At 45.1% G+C, this 15,804-nt stretch overlaps 1 protein-coding gene and 1 non-coding gene across 3 annotated transcripts; one reads left to right on the top strand and one right to left on the bottom strand.

The window, feature by feature from the left end:
* Positions 1-3,973: 3,973 nt before the first annotated feature.
* On the bottom strand, positions 3,974-4,112 carry LOC111590197 (small nucleolar RNA Z247). Its single transcript, XR_004852908.1, has one exon. It is a non-coding gene; the product is annotated as a small nucleolar RNA Z247 (small nucleolar RNA).
* A 1,804-nt stretch (positions 4,113-5,916) lies between these two features.
* Positions 5,917-10,384, top strand: LOC103639394 (transcription factor bHLH74). 2 transcript variants are annotated; one of them, XM_008662146.3, is made up of 10 exons: positions 5,921-7,658; positions 7,771-7,942; positions 8,037-8,131; positions 8,231-8,371; positions 8,465-8,530; positions 8,629-8,697; positions 8,797-8,859; positions 9,256-9,426; positions 9,683-9,752; positions 9,873-10,384. In XM_008662146.3, the coding sequence occupies exons 1-10, from the start codon at positions 7,656-7,658 to the stop codon at positions 9,890-9,892; spliced, it is 870 nt and encodes a 289-aa protein (XP_008660368.1). In that variant the 5' UTR covers positions 5,921-7,655; the 3' UTR covers positions 9,893-10,384. The 2 variants fall into 2 exon arrangements, 1 of the variants encoding a protein (XP_008660368.1); XR_559405.4 differs by having other exon boundaries at positions 5,917-7,658; positions 8,037-8,371; positions 8,797-8,872.
* Positions 10,385-15,804: the final 5,420 nt, after the last annotated feature.

The raw sequence follows: 15,804 nt of genomic DNA, 5'->3' as shown, positions 1-15,804 counted from the left end.
AACTATGGCAACAATCTGAGGCTCACCATATACTTTACAAGTATAACAGATTTTGTCTAATACTCCCCCTCAATTACAACTTCCCTAAGTTGAGATGGTACTTGAAATTTTCCAGCTTGCGTACACTTAGTGCCTTAGTAAATCCATCTGCCACTTGATCCTCTGAAGGAACAAAGTCAATCTGTAGGAGCTTGTTATTTACCCTTTCTCTGACAAAATGAAAATCAACTTCAATATGCTTCATTCTGGCATGGAACACAGGATTGGATGCAAGATACTTGGCGCCCATGTTATCACACCACAGTCGTGCAACAGGTGGACTTGCTACCTTCAATTCCTTTAGTAACGTTTGGATCCACATAACCTCAGCAGTTGCATTTGCCAAAGCTTTATATTTAGATTTAGTGCTAGACCTTGATACTGTAGCTTGCTTCTTGGCATGCCATGACACAAGATTATTCCCGATAAAAACTGCAAATCCACCAGTTGATCTTCTATCATCACGACAACCAGCCCAATCAGCATCTGAATATGCACTTACTAAAAAGGACCTTGATCTATTAATTCTTAGACCAAGTTTGACACAAGATTTTAGATACCTTAATATCCTTTTTACTGCCGCCCAGTGAACAGTTATTGGTGCATGAAGAAACTGACAAACCTTATTTACAGAGAAGGCAATATCTGGTCTTGTCAATGTAAGATACTGCAAGGCACCCACTATACTTCTGTATCTCATCATATCTTCAGGACCTAGTGGAACTCCTTCATAGATCGAAAGCTTCTCACTAGTGGACAAGGGTGTACTTACAGGTTTGCAATCAGCCATATTTACTCTTCTTAACAAATCATTCACATATTTTTCTTGTGTAAGAATAATTCCATTCGAGGTTTTACTTACTTCAATACCGAGAAAATAGTGTAAGTCGCCCAAGTCCTTCAGAGGAAATTCACTATGAAGATCCTGAAGAAGAACCGTTACTGCTTCCGGTCTTGAACTTACCACAATTATGTCATCAACATAAATCAGCATAAACATAATGACATCTCCTTTAATATAGTAGAACAGAGATGTATCTGCCTTAGAACTTTTAAAACCAAGATCACAAAGTTTCTTACAGAGCCTTGAGAACCAAGCTCTTGGTGCCTGTTTCAATCCATACAACGCCTTGTCTAGCTTGCATACATAGTCTCGTCGAGTTGAATCTTCGTACCCAGGAGGTTGTTTCATATACCTCCTCTTCAAGTAGTCCATGCAGGAAAGCATTATGTACGTCCAGTTGCTTGAGAGTCCACCCCCTGGATACAGCAATAGAAAGAACAACTCGAATGGTAGCAGCTTTAATGACAGGGCTGAAAGTATCCTCATAATCAATATCATATCTTTGCTTAAACCCTTTTGCAACAAGACGAGCTTTATACCTGTCCAAGCTGCCATCTTGTTTTCGCTTAATTTTATATACCCATTTGCAGTCAATAATATTCCACCCTTTCTAAGGAGGAACTAGGTGCCAAGTATTATTTTTCATGAGAGCATTATATTCAGTATCCATTGCCTGTTTCCAGTTGCTATCTTCTAGAGCTTCCACTATGTTGCAAGGTTCACCAGTAGAGGAGAGAAAAGAATATTTGACTGTACCATCAGTATAGATCTTCTCTTTGTGAATGCCGCTTTGCAAACGGGTCCTGAGGCGCTGGATTCGCTGAACTTCGCCCCCTGTCGAGGGAGCCACAGAAGCTCCAGGCTCCTGCGACACATGATCCGAAGCAGATCTGGTCGGTACCTGCGCCGGGTCCCGTGCAGCAGATGAGCCCCGCGCGGTGTTGTCCGAGGCAACCAAGGGGCGATGCGTGGCGGAGTCCTCCGGGTGCAGAGGGGCCACGTGGTCGGCACTGTCAGGTGGGATGAAGGAGGCTGCGGATCCGCCTGACCTGCGTGACATCGTGGATGCGCCTGTCGCGTCTGTTGCAGGGGCGGGAGGATCGACCTCGAGGAGGGCGCCCGAGGATGCTGCGCCATGTGCACCTTCATGTGTTGGTATGCCTTCCTGTATTTCTACATCAACTGCACAAATATTGCTAGCAGGATTATTTGGAAAACTAGTCGCATGATCAGTCAAGTTACTAGCCCCTGTATTAGTCGTGAGAGGATTAAGCAAAAAAGATGGCAGGAGATTAATGTCTTCTTGAAAACGACGGCCAGCGTTAGGGCCAAGATTCTGGAACGGAAAAAGGGACTCATCGAATGTGACATCACGAGAGATATATACTCTACCAGAATCCGGGTCAAGACACTTGAAACCCTTGTGAGAAAGACTATATCCAAGGAAGGTGCACTGTTTTGATCGAAACAGGAGTTTGTGATTATTATATGGTCGTAGGTTGGGCCAGCACGCACATCCAAAAGTACGAAGAAGAGAATAATCTGGCTGTTTTTGAAACAGGTGATGTAGAGGCGTGTCATAAGAGAGCACTTTGCTGGGGATGCGGTTAATTAAATATGTGGCTGAGATGAAAGCATCCCCCCAAAATTTTAGTGGCATAAAATCATGTGCAAGGAAAGCGAGCCCAACCTCGACGATGTGGCGATGCTTACGCTCAGCTATGCCATTCTGCTGATGCGTGTGAGGGCAGGAAATAGGTGTGTGATGCCGACTTGAGCAAAGAAAGGATGGAGTTTCTGATACTCACCCCCCCAATCTGCCTGCATAGTGATGATTTTTCGGTTAAAGAGGCGCTCAACAAGGGATTGAAATTCTCGAAACCTTGAAAAGACTTCAGATTTAAACTTAAGGAGATATATCCAGGTGAACTTACTATAATCATCAATGAAACTCACATAGTATTTGTGTCCACCAATAGAGTTTGGCGCTGGCCCCCACACATCAGAATAAATAAGTTCTAAAGGATGCTGTGAAACAGTACTATAATTAGGAAAAGGCAACTGATGGCTTTTAGCCTTCTGACATGCATCACACACCGAATGTTTGTTTAAATCCAACAAAACAGGAAGATTAAATTGTCTAATGACTTTCTCCACGATCGGAGTGGCCGGATGACCTAAACGATGATGCCATCTATCAAAGGAAACTTTTGCAGCACTATAGGCTTGCTTTATTTGGCACCCAGCAGGAAGAGGATAGAGCCCATGATCACACCGTCCTCTAAGCAGAAGTTTCTTCGTTGCCTGATCCTTAATTAAAAAGAAATCATGGTGAAATTCTATAAAAGCTGAATTGTCAGAGGTGAGGCGATGAACAGAGACAAGATTTTTGTTGGCTTTAGGAACATAGAGGACATTTTTTAGATGAATATCACGACTAGGGGTTGTAACAATAGAACGACCAATGCAACTAATTTCCATACCTGGCCCACTCGCCGTGTGTATCTGATCATGGCCCTTGTACCTGTCATGAACTGACAGTTTCTCCAGGTTGCTAGTAATGCTGTCTGTGGCGCCAGAGTCCATGTACCAGTTGGTGTCTACTCCATAGGATGTAGTTGCACCGGCATATTTTTCATCTCATACAAACTCTTCATCAAATTTGTACCAACAAATATCAGCCTCATGGTCCTTCTTTTTGCAAACCTGACACCTAGGCCCAGTGGCGAAGCTAGAGTAAATTAGGGGAGGGTGCATATACCTTGAGGGTGCAGGATAACAATTTATATGTGGTGCATATATGGTGAAAATTTAATCCAAACCACTAGATTTCCAAATTTTCGTGGGTGCATATGCACCCCCTAATTTCTATGTAGCTCCGCCCCTGCCTAGGCCTGTTGTCTGGCCCACGTGTGTTGCTGTTGGGGGCGCCATGTTGTTGACGAGGTGGCCCGCTGGAGCGCCCGTGGCCGCGACCAGAAGACCCGCCGCGCGAGCGGCCTCCACCACCGCGTCCTCGCGGTGTGCCGCGCCCCCTGCTGGCCGAATTGACAGAGGAACGTCCGTCGGGTTGTAGCAGATCCATTCTCTGCTCGAATGCGAGTAGTTGGGAGTACGCCTCTCCCACGCTGAGGGGTTCGATCCTGGCGGTGAGGGACGTGACGATCGGGTTGTAGTCGTAGTCGAGCCCGGCGAGGATGTAGGAGACCAGTTCGTCATCGTCGATGGTCTTCCCAGTGGATGTGATCTCATCAATGAGAGACCGCATCTTGCCAACATATTCGACCATGGAGAAGTTGCCCTTCTTCATCGTGGCGAGCACAATTCTGGTGTTGACGGCGCGCGCTCGAGTCATCGAATAGAACATCCCCTCGATGGCTCTCCATGTTTCAGCAGCAGTCTTGCAGGCGGTTAGCTGATACTGAATAGAACTTGACATATTTGAAATTAAATATCCTAGGACCTGTTGATCCATAGCAACCCACTCTTCATAGGCGGGATTGGAGACCTCTTCTTCGTTGCCATCCTTCGTCTCCTTGATCATGGCTGTGGGGGCCTTTGCTGCACCTGTGAGGAAACCTTCCATGCGCGCGCGCTCCTCACAGCTGCGAGAACTTGCATGCGCCATAGCGTGAAGTTGGCCTTCGTCAGTTTCTCGGAGACCCCTTGGCCGGCCAGAAGATTGATGGCGACGGTGGAATAGGGTGTTGACATGGTGGGGGTTTGATTGGATTGGATCTAAGTGTAGGCTCTGATACCATGAAAGATTATCAGAGAGCTTGAAGCGTGCACTTTGTCTCGTGCCGCCTGCATGTTTATATAGGCCAGGAATAGCCCCTGAACGTGGCTTACACAGAGGGAAGGGAAGCTCCAGAATCAGCTTCACAGTGCAAGTAATGGTGACGGATCCTTTCAGGATGTTGCCGTGATCACGGTTCCTATCTTTAGTAATCCTAACTATGGCAACAATCTGAGGCTCACCATATACTTTACAAGTATAACAGATTTTGTCTAATAATGCCAATATGCAAGTACTCAATCAGTCTTGCACAAGGGAAAGTGTTTGGCTGTGTTTGGATCAGCTTCTTTGGAGATTGTGGCCGTCAGAAGCCAGAAACCGAACCAAACGGTCAACTTCTTACCCAGCTTCTTCTTCAAGCGCTTCTCCAGGAAGTGGGTGGCCAACGGTTCGCGAGAAGCGCCCACGCAGCCGCTGCCTCGGGAAGCTGGACGACTTCTGGCGTTCTCCGCACCATGAAACGAGACCTGTGGTGCTCTGTTGCTGTTTTAAATGCAGTACTCCGCTCTGTTTTAAAAAACGTTCATGTTACAAATAAAGTACTATTTTATGCTATGGCAAATGTAGTTTTATTCGTTGTTAAATAAGTATAATTGTGATCGAGACAGTTTTATGGTGTTGTTAAATAAATTGTATTCCTTAGTTTTACTGTTCTATCTATATTGTGCATGGAACGTAAATTCAACACATGTTTCTAATGAAGGTTTAACTCATATTTGGAACAATATATCCATGCGTTGCTGCCATTACAGTTGTTAAGTGTACCTTAAATCCTCATGTTCAGATGTTATCAATACGATAATTTGGACATTTAAGCATATAGACTTCAGACACTGATATTTAATAATCCGGTTAATCCCGTAATGCACTAGTTGGTTGTCTGTATTTATCTGTTTTCTTTTTTCAATCAGAATCTACAATCTCATAATCTGCGTATCCAAACATCCAGATTCTACCCACCAGCTTGTCTCCACAGCAGCTGAACCAAACACCCAGATTCTAACCACCAGCTTCTCCCCACAGCCAGCTTTTCTCCACAGCCAGCTTTTCAGAAAAGCTCTTCAGAAAAAAGCCGAACCAAACAGGCCCTTTGTGTGTTTGCTGTTGCTGCTATGATGTTTACTGGGTGTAAAAATACAAATGCGGTGAAAACCTGGTGGACAACTGTTTTTCAGTCGTGGCCACATGTGCGCACGGCACTCATGTCATGGTGAAAGCTATTCACTCTAGCAAAGGGCTGCTGAGTAGGACGGTGGAACATCTGATGGAAGAGGAACAGGAGGAGGAGCAGTTCTCATCGCTGGTAACAAGAAATCTTCGTCTATTATCAGTACTTTGTATGTACTGACTGTGGCGTGCTCTTTGGGAACAGTTTTTGCGTTCAGGATAAGTACAGGTGCATGGTACCTTATTTAGTTTTTTTCTTTCTTTCTTTGCTGCTACCACTGCAGTATGATTTTCTGTTTGAAGATAGCAGATTGCTTTCATCTCTTCATTGAGTACTCTGTCTTTTCGAACAGTCCAAGCATTTCTCTCTGCCCCACCCATTCTTTTTGAGATATGTCTATTAACTCGTTAAGCGACATTGTCCTAGTACCGAATGATTTCTGCACTGCATCCGAGTGTTTTTTTTTTGCCTCTCGATATCTTGCTTGGTCTTTTGCTTCAGAGAAAAGGGACACGCACCAGCATTTCTTGACCCTTTCATCTTGCCGAACTTGCTTCCTAAATCGCCTGTGGTTCTTACATCGTCATGCTATAGAATAAGATCCTGATTAGTGAGTTACGATGATAATATTTGTAAATCCATCATTTATGGTTCCAGCATCAAATTTTGATGCTGGGAGGGACAGTTCGCGCTGTTGAGTTTTGAGCAATCATCTACCTTGGTGGCTTGGCCCCAGGAATACAACCAGCTAACTTTTCCGTTTTCTGATTACTGGATCTTAGTCCCTAAGCCGCTTCAGCGGTTCCCCTTTGTGATTGGAAGGCCAGCTGTTCTCTTTCTTGTTCTGCGGATCTGATTCTATGGTCTCTAAATTCTCGCATTTTTGTTCTGTAGGCGTGTGTGTGCAAGTAAGCAATTACCTAACTTTGTTTAGGCTCTATTCGTTTAGTCCGGATTGGAGGCCGGAACCATTCCAACTCATCAAGCTAATATAAATTTGTGAACTATTTCAATCCAGAACCAATCCAGTAAAGTATTCCGGAAGAACCGAACGGACACTTAGGCGTTGTACATTTGTACTCGCAAATATGAGAAAAGAAAAGGAGAAATTGGAGTTCTTATTTGTGCCCAATCACCAGTAACTTTATTAACTTGAATTTGCATTCATCATCTATGCAATTGTGGAATCCATTTCACCTTCTTATGCTAGAACTAGTCTATGCTTCAAGTAAATCCTTGAAGAGTTCTTTATATCCTTCAGCAAGAAAATTGCATACTTCCAGGCTCCAGCAAGTAAACCGAGTACTTGATGGGCCCGTTTGATTGTCTAGTAATTAACCTTATCCTGGGCTGGCCCATACATACAGTGCGTGGCATTAGCATCTGATCCTTGGGTTCGTCGCTAGGTCTTCAGTTTGCAGCACCAACTCCAATCGATCTTCACTCTTCACCCAGAACACTCTTTATTCTGACCTCTGGATGTGATCCAGCTGGTGCATGGTTGTTAGTAGTACTAGTACCGGCAATTCTGTTCCACGACTGGATTTCCGCTTTTGCCCTTGCGTTTGCCTACTTCACCAGGCTTACTTAGCCTTTTCACTTTGGACAATCTTTATGTAAGGCTGCAAGGGTTAAGTTGTTCCTTGTTGAGCCTTGCAAGGAATTGACCGTGTCCAGCTCTCCATCTACTCCACCCTTTAAAAGTAAAGATGGTTCAGTTGGCAGACCTGGCAAGTTAGAAGGTCACCACTAGTCATTCCCAAAAATGATCGCCACATCGCACTGAGTCCAGGTACCAGAGCAGGATGGTGAGTATGTACGTTCATGGCAAGATTTATATATGTCCGTTCGGTTTGCAACATGAATAGAGCTACCTCTTCGGTTTGCAATGTGACAAGATCAATCATTGATTCTTGGCAGATGTATTCCCCTCCACGCACCGATCCTGACAGAGAGGATGAGCAGTGCTTCGCAATTGGAGCTAACCTGCTTTCTTCACTAGATCATACTATGAAGTTTGATGAGCCTATCGCCTTTCCAATGAACAATGTAGGCATGCAAGAGAGGGTTCAGCTCTACAATTCTACTGGAGGTATAGTTGTTCTCAATTCATTTATCTTAGAAACAATAGCTATTGACCTGTGAAGCTTCTGACTAATAACATTCCACATTCCAACTCTTCCCAGATGCTCAACTAAGTAGAAATGCGAACACAGGGAAGTGTTCAAAGGGTGGCAAAAGGAAGAGTTCTGGAGGGATCAATTCATCACTGCATTCTCTAGTAAGGAAGCTAGAAGCTACCGTTGCTTTGTTTCACCGGCTGCACCATACCTCACTCCCTCTGTTTCATCCTACTGTACATATAAATGTATTACTGCAGGACGAAGCCAGGGCATTGTTGCAGCGAGAAGTCAGCATGGAGTGTGCTGATGAGAACGCTGCTGGAGCCAAGAGAGAGGACTACGCGCATGTCCGGGCAAAGCGAGGCCAAGCCACCAACAGCCACAGCCTTGCAGAAAGAGTAATTTTTTTTTCTCTCTTGAGCAACATTGTTAATATGCTCCTGTAATGTCCAGGTCTCTTGCTTACAGCAGCATGCCCATCCGAACTGCAGTTTCGAAGGGAAAAGATAAATGTAAGGATGAAGCTTCTTCAGGACCTTGTCCCGGGTTGCAACAAGGTATGGATGGGCATGGAACAGACGCTTATGCTCATACCGATGTGGTTATGGTGTGTACGTTTCTAACCAATAGGGACATGTTGCTTATGACAAGGCAGATTACAGGCAAGGCCATGATGCTTGACGAGATCATAAACTATGTGCAATCTCTGCAGCGTCAGGTTGAGGTCAGTGTACTGAAAACATGTGATCTAGAGGTTTACTCAATGATTTCTCTAGGCCAATGGCTGAATCTTCATTTTTCATGTTTGTGCTGGATCCTTCAGTTCCTTTCGATGAAGCTCTCAGCGATCAGACCAGGGTTCAACCGTGACCTCGAACTGCAAGATGTAAGATTGCGAGGTTCGTTCGACTCGGGCTGACAAAAGACAAGGCTGTTTGTTTCGGCTTCTGGCAGCTTCTGGCCATCAAAAGCTGCTGCGGACTGCCAAACGCTCAGCTTTTCAGTCAGCTTCTATAAAATTCGTTGGAGCAAAAACCATCCAAAATCAACATAAACACACAATCGGTTGAGTCGTTGTAATAGTAGGAATCCGTCACTTTCTAGATCCTGAGCCCTATGAACAACTTTATCTTCCTCCACACGTAATCGTAATGATACTCAGATTCTCCCCAAAGCCAGATTCTCCCCACAGCCAGATTTTCAGAAAAGCTGGTTAGAAAAAAGCTGAACCAAACAGACCATGCCTGTAGATTAATCTTTCGTCAATCCTTGTCACCCGCAGATCCTTTGCACACAAGATGCCAGCTCCGGTTTTCTCGGATACAGCCTGCGAGCGAGCGATGTGCATCTTAATCTGTATATAGCATCTGAAGAATGTTTCTCGCACAGGATCATCCCTAATCCTGCAAATGTTCATGTGACAAGAAACGGCCAGCAATCTGCATTTCCTCAGGTCTGCATTCGACGCGTTGTTTGGAAGTAACCTAGTTTTTAAGAATCCAGTTTTTATCCTCAGTTTATGAAAAAAAACATGTTTAATAATGTTTAGAACCACCTTAATTTCCATAAACTAGTTTTAATTAGGAGAGACTAGCACTAACTTCTTGGTTTTTATGAAACTGAGAATCTAGTTTTTGTAAACTGGGATATAAAAAAATTGTGGGCTTTCAAACAGGCCCTAAAGTTTCTACTTTTCTTAACCATGGCAGAGAGGAGTTATCTGGAACGAGGAACTTCGCAGCATCGCTCCAAATGCTTTCGCTTCAGATACCGTTGCTGGTAGCGTATAATTTTTCGTTCGTGCCTTTTCATCTTCTGACCCATCGCAATGTTTTGCATTTCTCCTGCAGCTGTGCTCGATTTTTGTGAGATTTCTCAAGATCCATCTTGACATTGCAGGTTCAATGGAAGTGGAGTGACGAGTCGGCAGTTTAATGGTAAATCTTGACAGGTTTATGGCTAAATGTGCCACACTTTGCCTAAAGTTAAGGCCTGTTTGGTTTGTGACTAAATGTGCCACACTTTGACTAAGGTTAGTCGTTCGAATTGAATAACTAAACTTAGGCAGAAAAGTTAGGCAAAGCGTGGCAACTGAAGTAGTGAATCAAACATGTCATTAGTCATCCAAATTGAATAACTAACCTTAGGCAAAAAAGTTAGGCAAAGTGTGGCAATTGAGGTAAGGAACCAAATATGCCCTAGTCTGTTGGGTTGCTACTGGTCAACTGGTGTGCCTTTGTAAGTTGCATTGGTGGCGCGGATGAGCTAGTCAACTTTGGTCTTTGGTGCCCACACACCATGTACAGTTATAATAACTAATCAAAGGAGCAGAGCACGGTGATTTTTTTCTCTTCTTTTTTGGGCGAACTTATGGACAAAATAATGTGCAATGATCGTCTGGAATTTACTAACCAAGATGTTTTTTTAGTGCTACTACCGAGTTGCAGAATCAACCCCACAGGCTTGTGCGTTTGTGTCTCTCTAAAGCTGCAGCGATGGTAAAATCTTGGTTTATTCGAATTGACTAGAAAGAAAATAGTTAATAGAATGTTTGCCATTTGGCAGTCTGTCATATAGGCTTGTAACTCTGCCTATAGAAGCAGCGAGACGAGTAGTAGTATGTCAGTGTTAACACTAGACCTGAGATTTTTTGGTGCTGGGTTAGGATTTAGGAAAGGGCCCCCATATTTCGTTCTGGCATAAATTTTACTGCAAACCCAGGCCTGGTAATGCTGGGTTAGGCTAACTGCAACGCTGCCCCCTTGCATGGCACCTGTAGGGGGCACTCTACGGCCGCAGCGGTGCCCCCTACAACCCCCTAAGCGTCGGCCTCCTTCTCTCCCCAGATATAGTGTGTCACTGTTCATCCTCAAACACTGTGCTGTGGTTCCACGAGTAATTGTTAGTAGATAAAAAAAATTAATAGTTAATATAGAAAATGATAGTTTATAGTTGTAGTGGGGTATAGGGGGAGTATTTAGACGGAACCGCTGCGGGAGGTAAAAAAATAGGGGGGAAAAGTGATATAGGGGAAAAATTTAGGGGTAACGGTTGCGGATAGTCTTAGGAAAGGGCCCCCAAATATATATATATATATATATATATATATATATATGTATTTAGAGCCCTAGGCTCTATTTAACTATAGGAAGCCCCGACCACGTACCGACCAGGTGCGCGACCGCACCGGACCTTTTTTGGCTTTATTGTACCTAACTGCTTACGCCAAAATATAATACGAGTTATGCTGATGTGTGTATCAGTTTATGCAAATATAGTCTGCGCATATTACGTGCATCGGGCCCACGAACCGGCCCACGCCACTACTATAAAAACACCCCCACGCCGCCAGGAATTAGGTTTTAGCGGCGGCGGCGGTTCTCTAGGGCGTGCGAGCGGCGGTGATCCTGGGGGACAGCAGCGGTGTCACCTCGAGGCAGGCGACCGACGACGGCGCTCCACCAGGAACGAGCGACAACGACGCTCCGAGGCAGGCGAGCAAGCGGTGACGGCGCTCTTGAAGCGGACGGACGACGGCAGCGCACCCTAGGCCCGGTGACAACGGCGGTTGTCCCGTCCGTCTCTGCGATGGCCACCGCCACCGCCGCTCCAGCATCTGTGGCGCGACGACGGATCTGGGGACACGCTCGCGACGGCGGATCCCTGAGGCGCGACGGCGGATCTGGGGACACGCTCGCGATGGCGGATCCCTGTGGCGCGACGGCGGATCTAGGGACACGCTGCGGCATCGGATCCCGAGGGCACGCACGCGGCGACGGCCCCATGAGGTGCGCACGACGGCGATGTGCCAGCGGTCGCGACGGCGGATTTCCCTAAGCGCTAGCGACGACGGCATCCTCCCCTAGGCACGAAGTGGTGGCGCATCCCAGATGCGAGGCGCTGGTTCCGCAGGACGGCGATCCTATTTTTATGCTATTTTGTATACATATTTATGCCAATGTCAATAGGATTTTATGATCTATATTTCAGTTCATGGATCCGCTTCCATCTATTTGTCTGTTTCTGATATTTCTATTCATTTACGCTAAAATTTATACTCATTTACGCTGTTTTGGTTCACGATTTACACTTAAATCCGCTCGAGCCAGAACCCGCGCACGATTTGTACGCCGTAATTTGTCCCCATTTGCCGTTACGAAATCAATCGATGATTTACGCTAAAATTTATACTCATTTACGCTGTTTTGGTTCACGTTTTATGCCGAAATCCACCCGAGACAGCGCCTGTGGCGATTTCTATGCCGTAATTCGAGACCCATTTGTCGTTACGAAACAGATCGATGATTTACGCTAAAATTTGTACTCATTTACGCTGTTTTGGTTCACGTTTTACGCTAAAATCCACCCGAGCCAGAACCCGCGCACGATCAGGTGCACACGATTTTTACGCCGTAATTTTAGGCTACGTTTGCTGTTACAAAACAGATATAGGAATTACGCTAAATTTCGTACTCATTTACGCTGTTTTAGCTCACGTTTTACGCTGGAATCCGCCCGAGCCAGAATCCGCGCACGATCGGTTGCATGCGATTTTTACGCCGTAATTTTATGCCTCGTTTGCTGTTACAAAACAGATATAAGATTTACGCTAAATTTCGTACTCATTTACGCTGTTTTAGGTCACGTTTTACGCTGCAATCCGCTCGAGCCAGAACCAGATCGAGCGCGCGTAGATATACCTGACTGGGGCTTCCCATACTAATGGAAGCCCAGGGCTCCCATTACCATCACCCTATATATATATATATATATATATATATATATATATATATATATATATATATATATATATATATATATATATATATATATATATATATATATATATATATATATATATATATATATATATATATATGTCCACACATCAACTCTGTTTACTTGGCCTTCCCCCAACTGGTATCAGGTAGTGGTTGATCACTTGATCTGTGCAACAAAGACAGCAATTACTCAGTTAGGGCAGGGATTGCAATTTTTTTTAAAAAAAAAAATTTAACGGGGGCACGTTGTCCACCTTTCATTGATATTGTGCCACAGCACAGCAACATCCGAGCCGGGTGCCCCCCTGTCGCAAACACAAACAGGGATTGCAACTCACAATACCAGGCCATGCAGATGTGCAGCGGATGCATTGCATCCAGCGGCATAGAATAGTTCCTTACTGTTATATGTACCTCTCGACGCTTTAATTGTAAAAAAGAAATGCTTTAAGTAGATCCAATGTCAGGTCCACTTTGCTCCTTTCTTTTGCAGGAGAAGTTTGTTCCCTGTCCGTCTCAAAGTAATCCCACAGCCATAAATCCGAAAAGGATTTGAGGGGTTAGAATCTCTTTCTTATTTAATTTTAAATAATAAGAATATTATAGCCTCTTCCATCCTTCCGATTTTCTGGCGGACAAACTAGTAATTTTTTTATAGAATTTACCGGGTCGACATCGACGGGAGAGCGTTGGAGTAGGGTGCACTCTGTGTTGTGAACAGACACCGCCGCTTTTGGCACTAGAGTTGTGAGTTTGGAGTTGTATATATTCTCTCTCCTTTTACATATTTCTGTCTGCCCGCTAGCTCGCTATGGCGACGTACAGTACTGTTAGCTGGTGGGTTCCCGAGGTTGCAGGCTTGCAGCTGCTCACGACCTCTTCCTGAATTTTTTACAGCGGAAGAAAAAAAAAACGAACCGTCTCCTCGTACCGTCTAATTAATAACACTCTGCTGGTGCCAAAGCTGCATGTGGCAGGCAGAGAGCGAGAGATCAACGTCAAACGTACGTGGAGAGTGGAGTATAGAGATGGCTAAACGGGCCGTCCGGCCCGGTCCGGTGGGCCCGACCCACCAGACACGGTTAGAAAATCAGGCTTCACCGTCTAACCACGTGGGCTCAATTTTCTATCCGAGCCCAGCCTGCAGCGGGCCCGGCCTGTTTAGCACGAAAAAAGCGGGCTATGCGTGCCGGTAAGCACGTTTTAGTGTAAAAAAAAACAGATGTAACGGACTTAGAGTTAAACGGGTCGTGCCGGGCTAGCTCACCGTGTCTAGTTTTCTGTCCGAGCCCGGCCCGCTTATTCGTGCCAGGCCAGCCCAGACCCGCATAAAACCGGACCATACCGAACTCGGACAGGATCCAAATAGCGTGCTTCGTGCCGGGCTCACGGTCCTCGCGCTTATTGGCCTGGAGTACTTGTTCGCTCGTCCGGTTCGCTTTTTTCCACGTGATGTCCACCGAACAAGAGGGGCAAAAGACGTGGAAAGCGCGGTACAACTGTGCAGCTGCCCCACTATCAACTACTGTCTACCGGCTACTGCTATGAGCGGACGTTCACAAATATATTTGACAAATATATAACGATCACCCGTCTTATTCAAAATATTTATTCGACAATATAAAATTTTAAGTACAACACAAAGTACCTTAAATGATAAAACAAATCACAAACAAAATGATAACTCATTATTTTTTAATAGAACTAGTGATTAAAGTTTTCTAAAAAAATCAATGGTGTCATATATTTATGATAGTAGTAATTTCAAAGTATTACCGTTGTATATATTGCTCGTGGGAAAACCAATATCCCTTTCCCTTCTATATTGTGCACCATGTCGGTCACAGAAGCATGGACGACGGCATCGTTCGCCGTGACGACCTCATCGCAGAGGTGTGGAGACGGGCGAGGAGGAGGCGATGGCCAATGATGATGAGATATGAGAGTGACCGCCTGACTGGCAGGGTGCGATGGTTTTCGTGGTCAGCTTTGTCGTGAATTCGGTCAGGAAGCTATCGGATTGAGACCTGCGGTTATCTAATGTAGGTGGGGGCGTGGGCAGGTTAAGTTCGCTGTGGTTTAAAATTAGCTATTCGACTGCTATAACTACACTTTATAGACACAAAAATACAGTAGAAAAGTAGAAATTGTTTCGAAATAAAATAAGCCACAACGAACAGACATATGTTGTTTGAGGATACCGTCATGTCATGCGTTCGTGTAAAGTCTAGGATCAAAGACGTGTGTGAGATAAAACGAGGAAAGCTTGTACTCATACGCATGGGCGCAACTAGATTGTACCTAGCGGATGCAAATGCACCCCCTCAAAAATGCAAACTCTATGGATACAGCTAAAGTTTCACCATATATACACCTTAGAAAAAATTAGTATGCATCCACTAGACTAATTGCACTTTCCTTAATTTTATTCTAGCTTCGCCACTTATCGTAAGGTTGTATTTTACTTGACATTTTTTTCTCGCTTAATCTACGAAAGATGATATAAAGAGCACGTGTGCGAAAAAAGTATAAACAAAGGAAATATAAGCATGTATATACAATCGAGCTCGTGCGCGTGGTGTCAAATTGTCCACGTCGGCGCCGCTGTTCGTGCGTCTTGAGATGGTGCATCCGGCGAGAGCGTCGGACAGAGCCGTTGCTCGGACACAGACAGACAAGCTTCATGGCTTGGTGGTCCATACCCGGTTAGTCGTTGCCGCTGCGGGACCCTGTGAGCGCGTAGTTCCACGGTGGTGGGCGGTGCTGGTCGGCCTTCGCCGAGCTGATGCAGCCGCGGCGGACAGAGCCGACGACAGCGCGCTGCTCGATCGTCGCCGGGCCGTTCCTGTGGACGATGCTGGTGGAGACAAACACCGACGTCATCACGACAATCCTTCGCATGCATGTTGGCCTTGGCCTGACGTACGAGGAGGACTGCGCGTGACGTACGTGCAAAAAGAGAAATAGAAGCGGAATATGACTTTTAGTTGATAAATAGTAACTAAAGAAAGAAATATGCAAGACTGGAATGGTTCAGGAACAGTTATTGT

The sequence above is a fragment of the Zea mays genome, chromosome 9 (assembly GCF_902167145.1).
Source record: "Zea mays cultivar B73 chromosome 9, Zm-B73-REFERENCE-NAM-5.0, whole genome shotgun sequence".
NCBI lineage: Eukaryota > Viridiplantae > Streptophyta > Magnoliopsida > Poales > Poaceae > Zea > Zea mays.
Note: the sequence above shows the minus strand (reverse complement) of the source record. Positions and strands in the feature narration are given on the sequence as shown.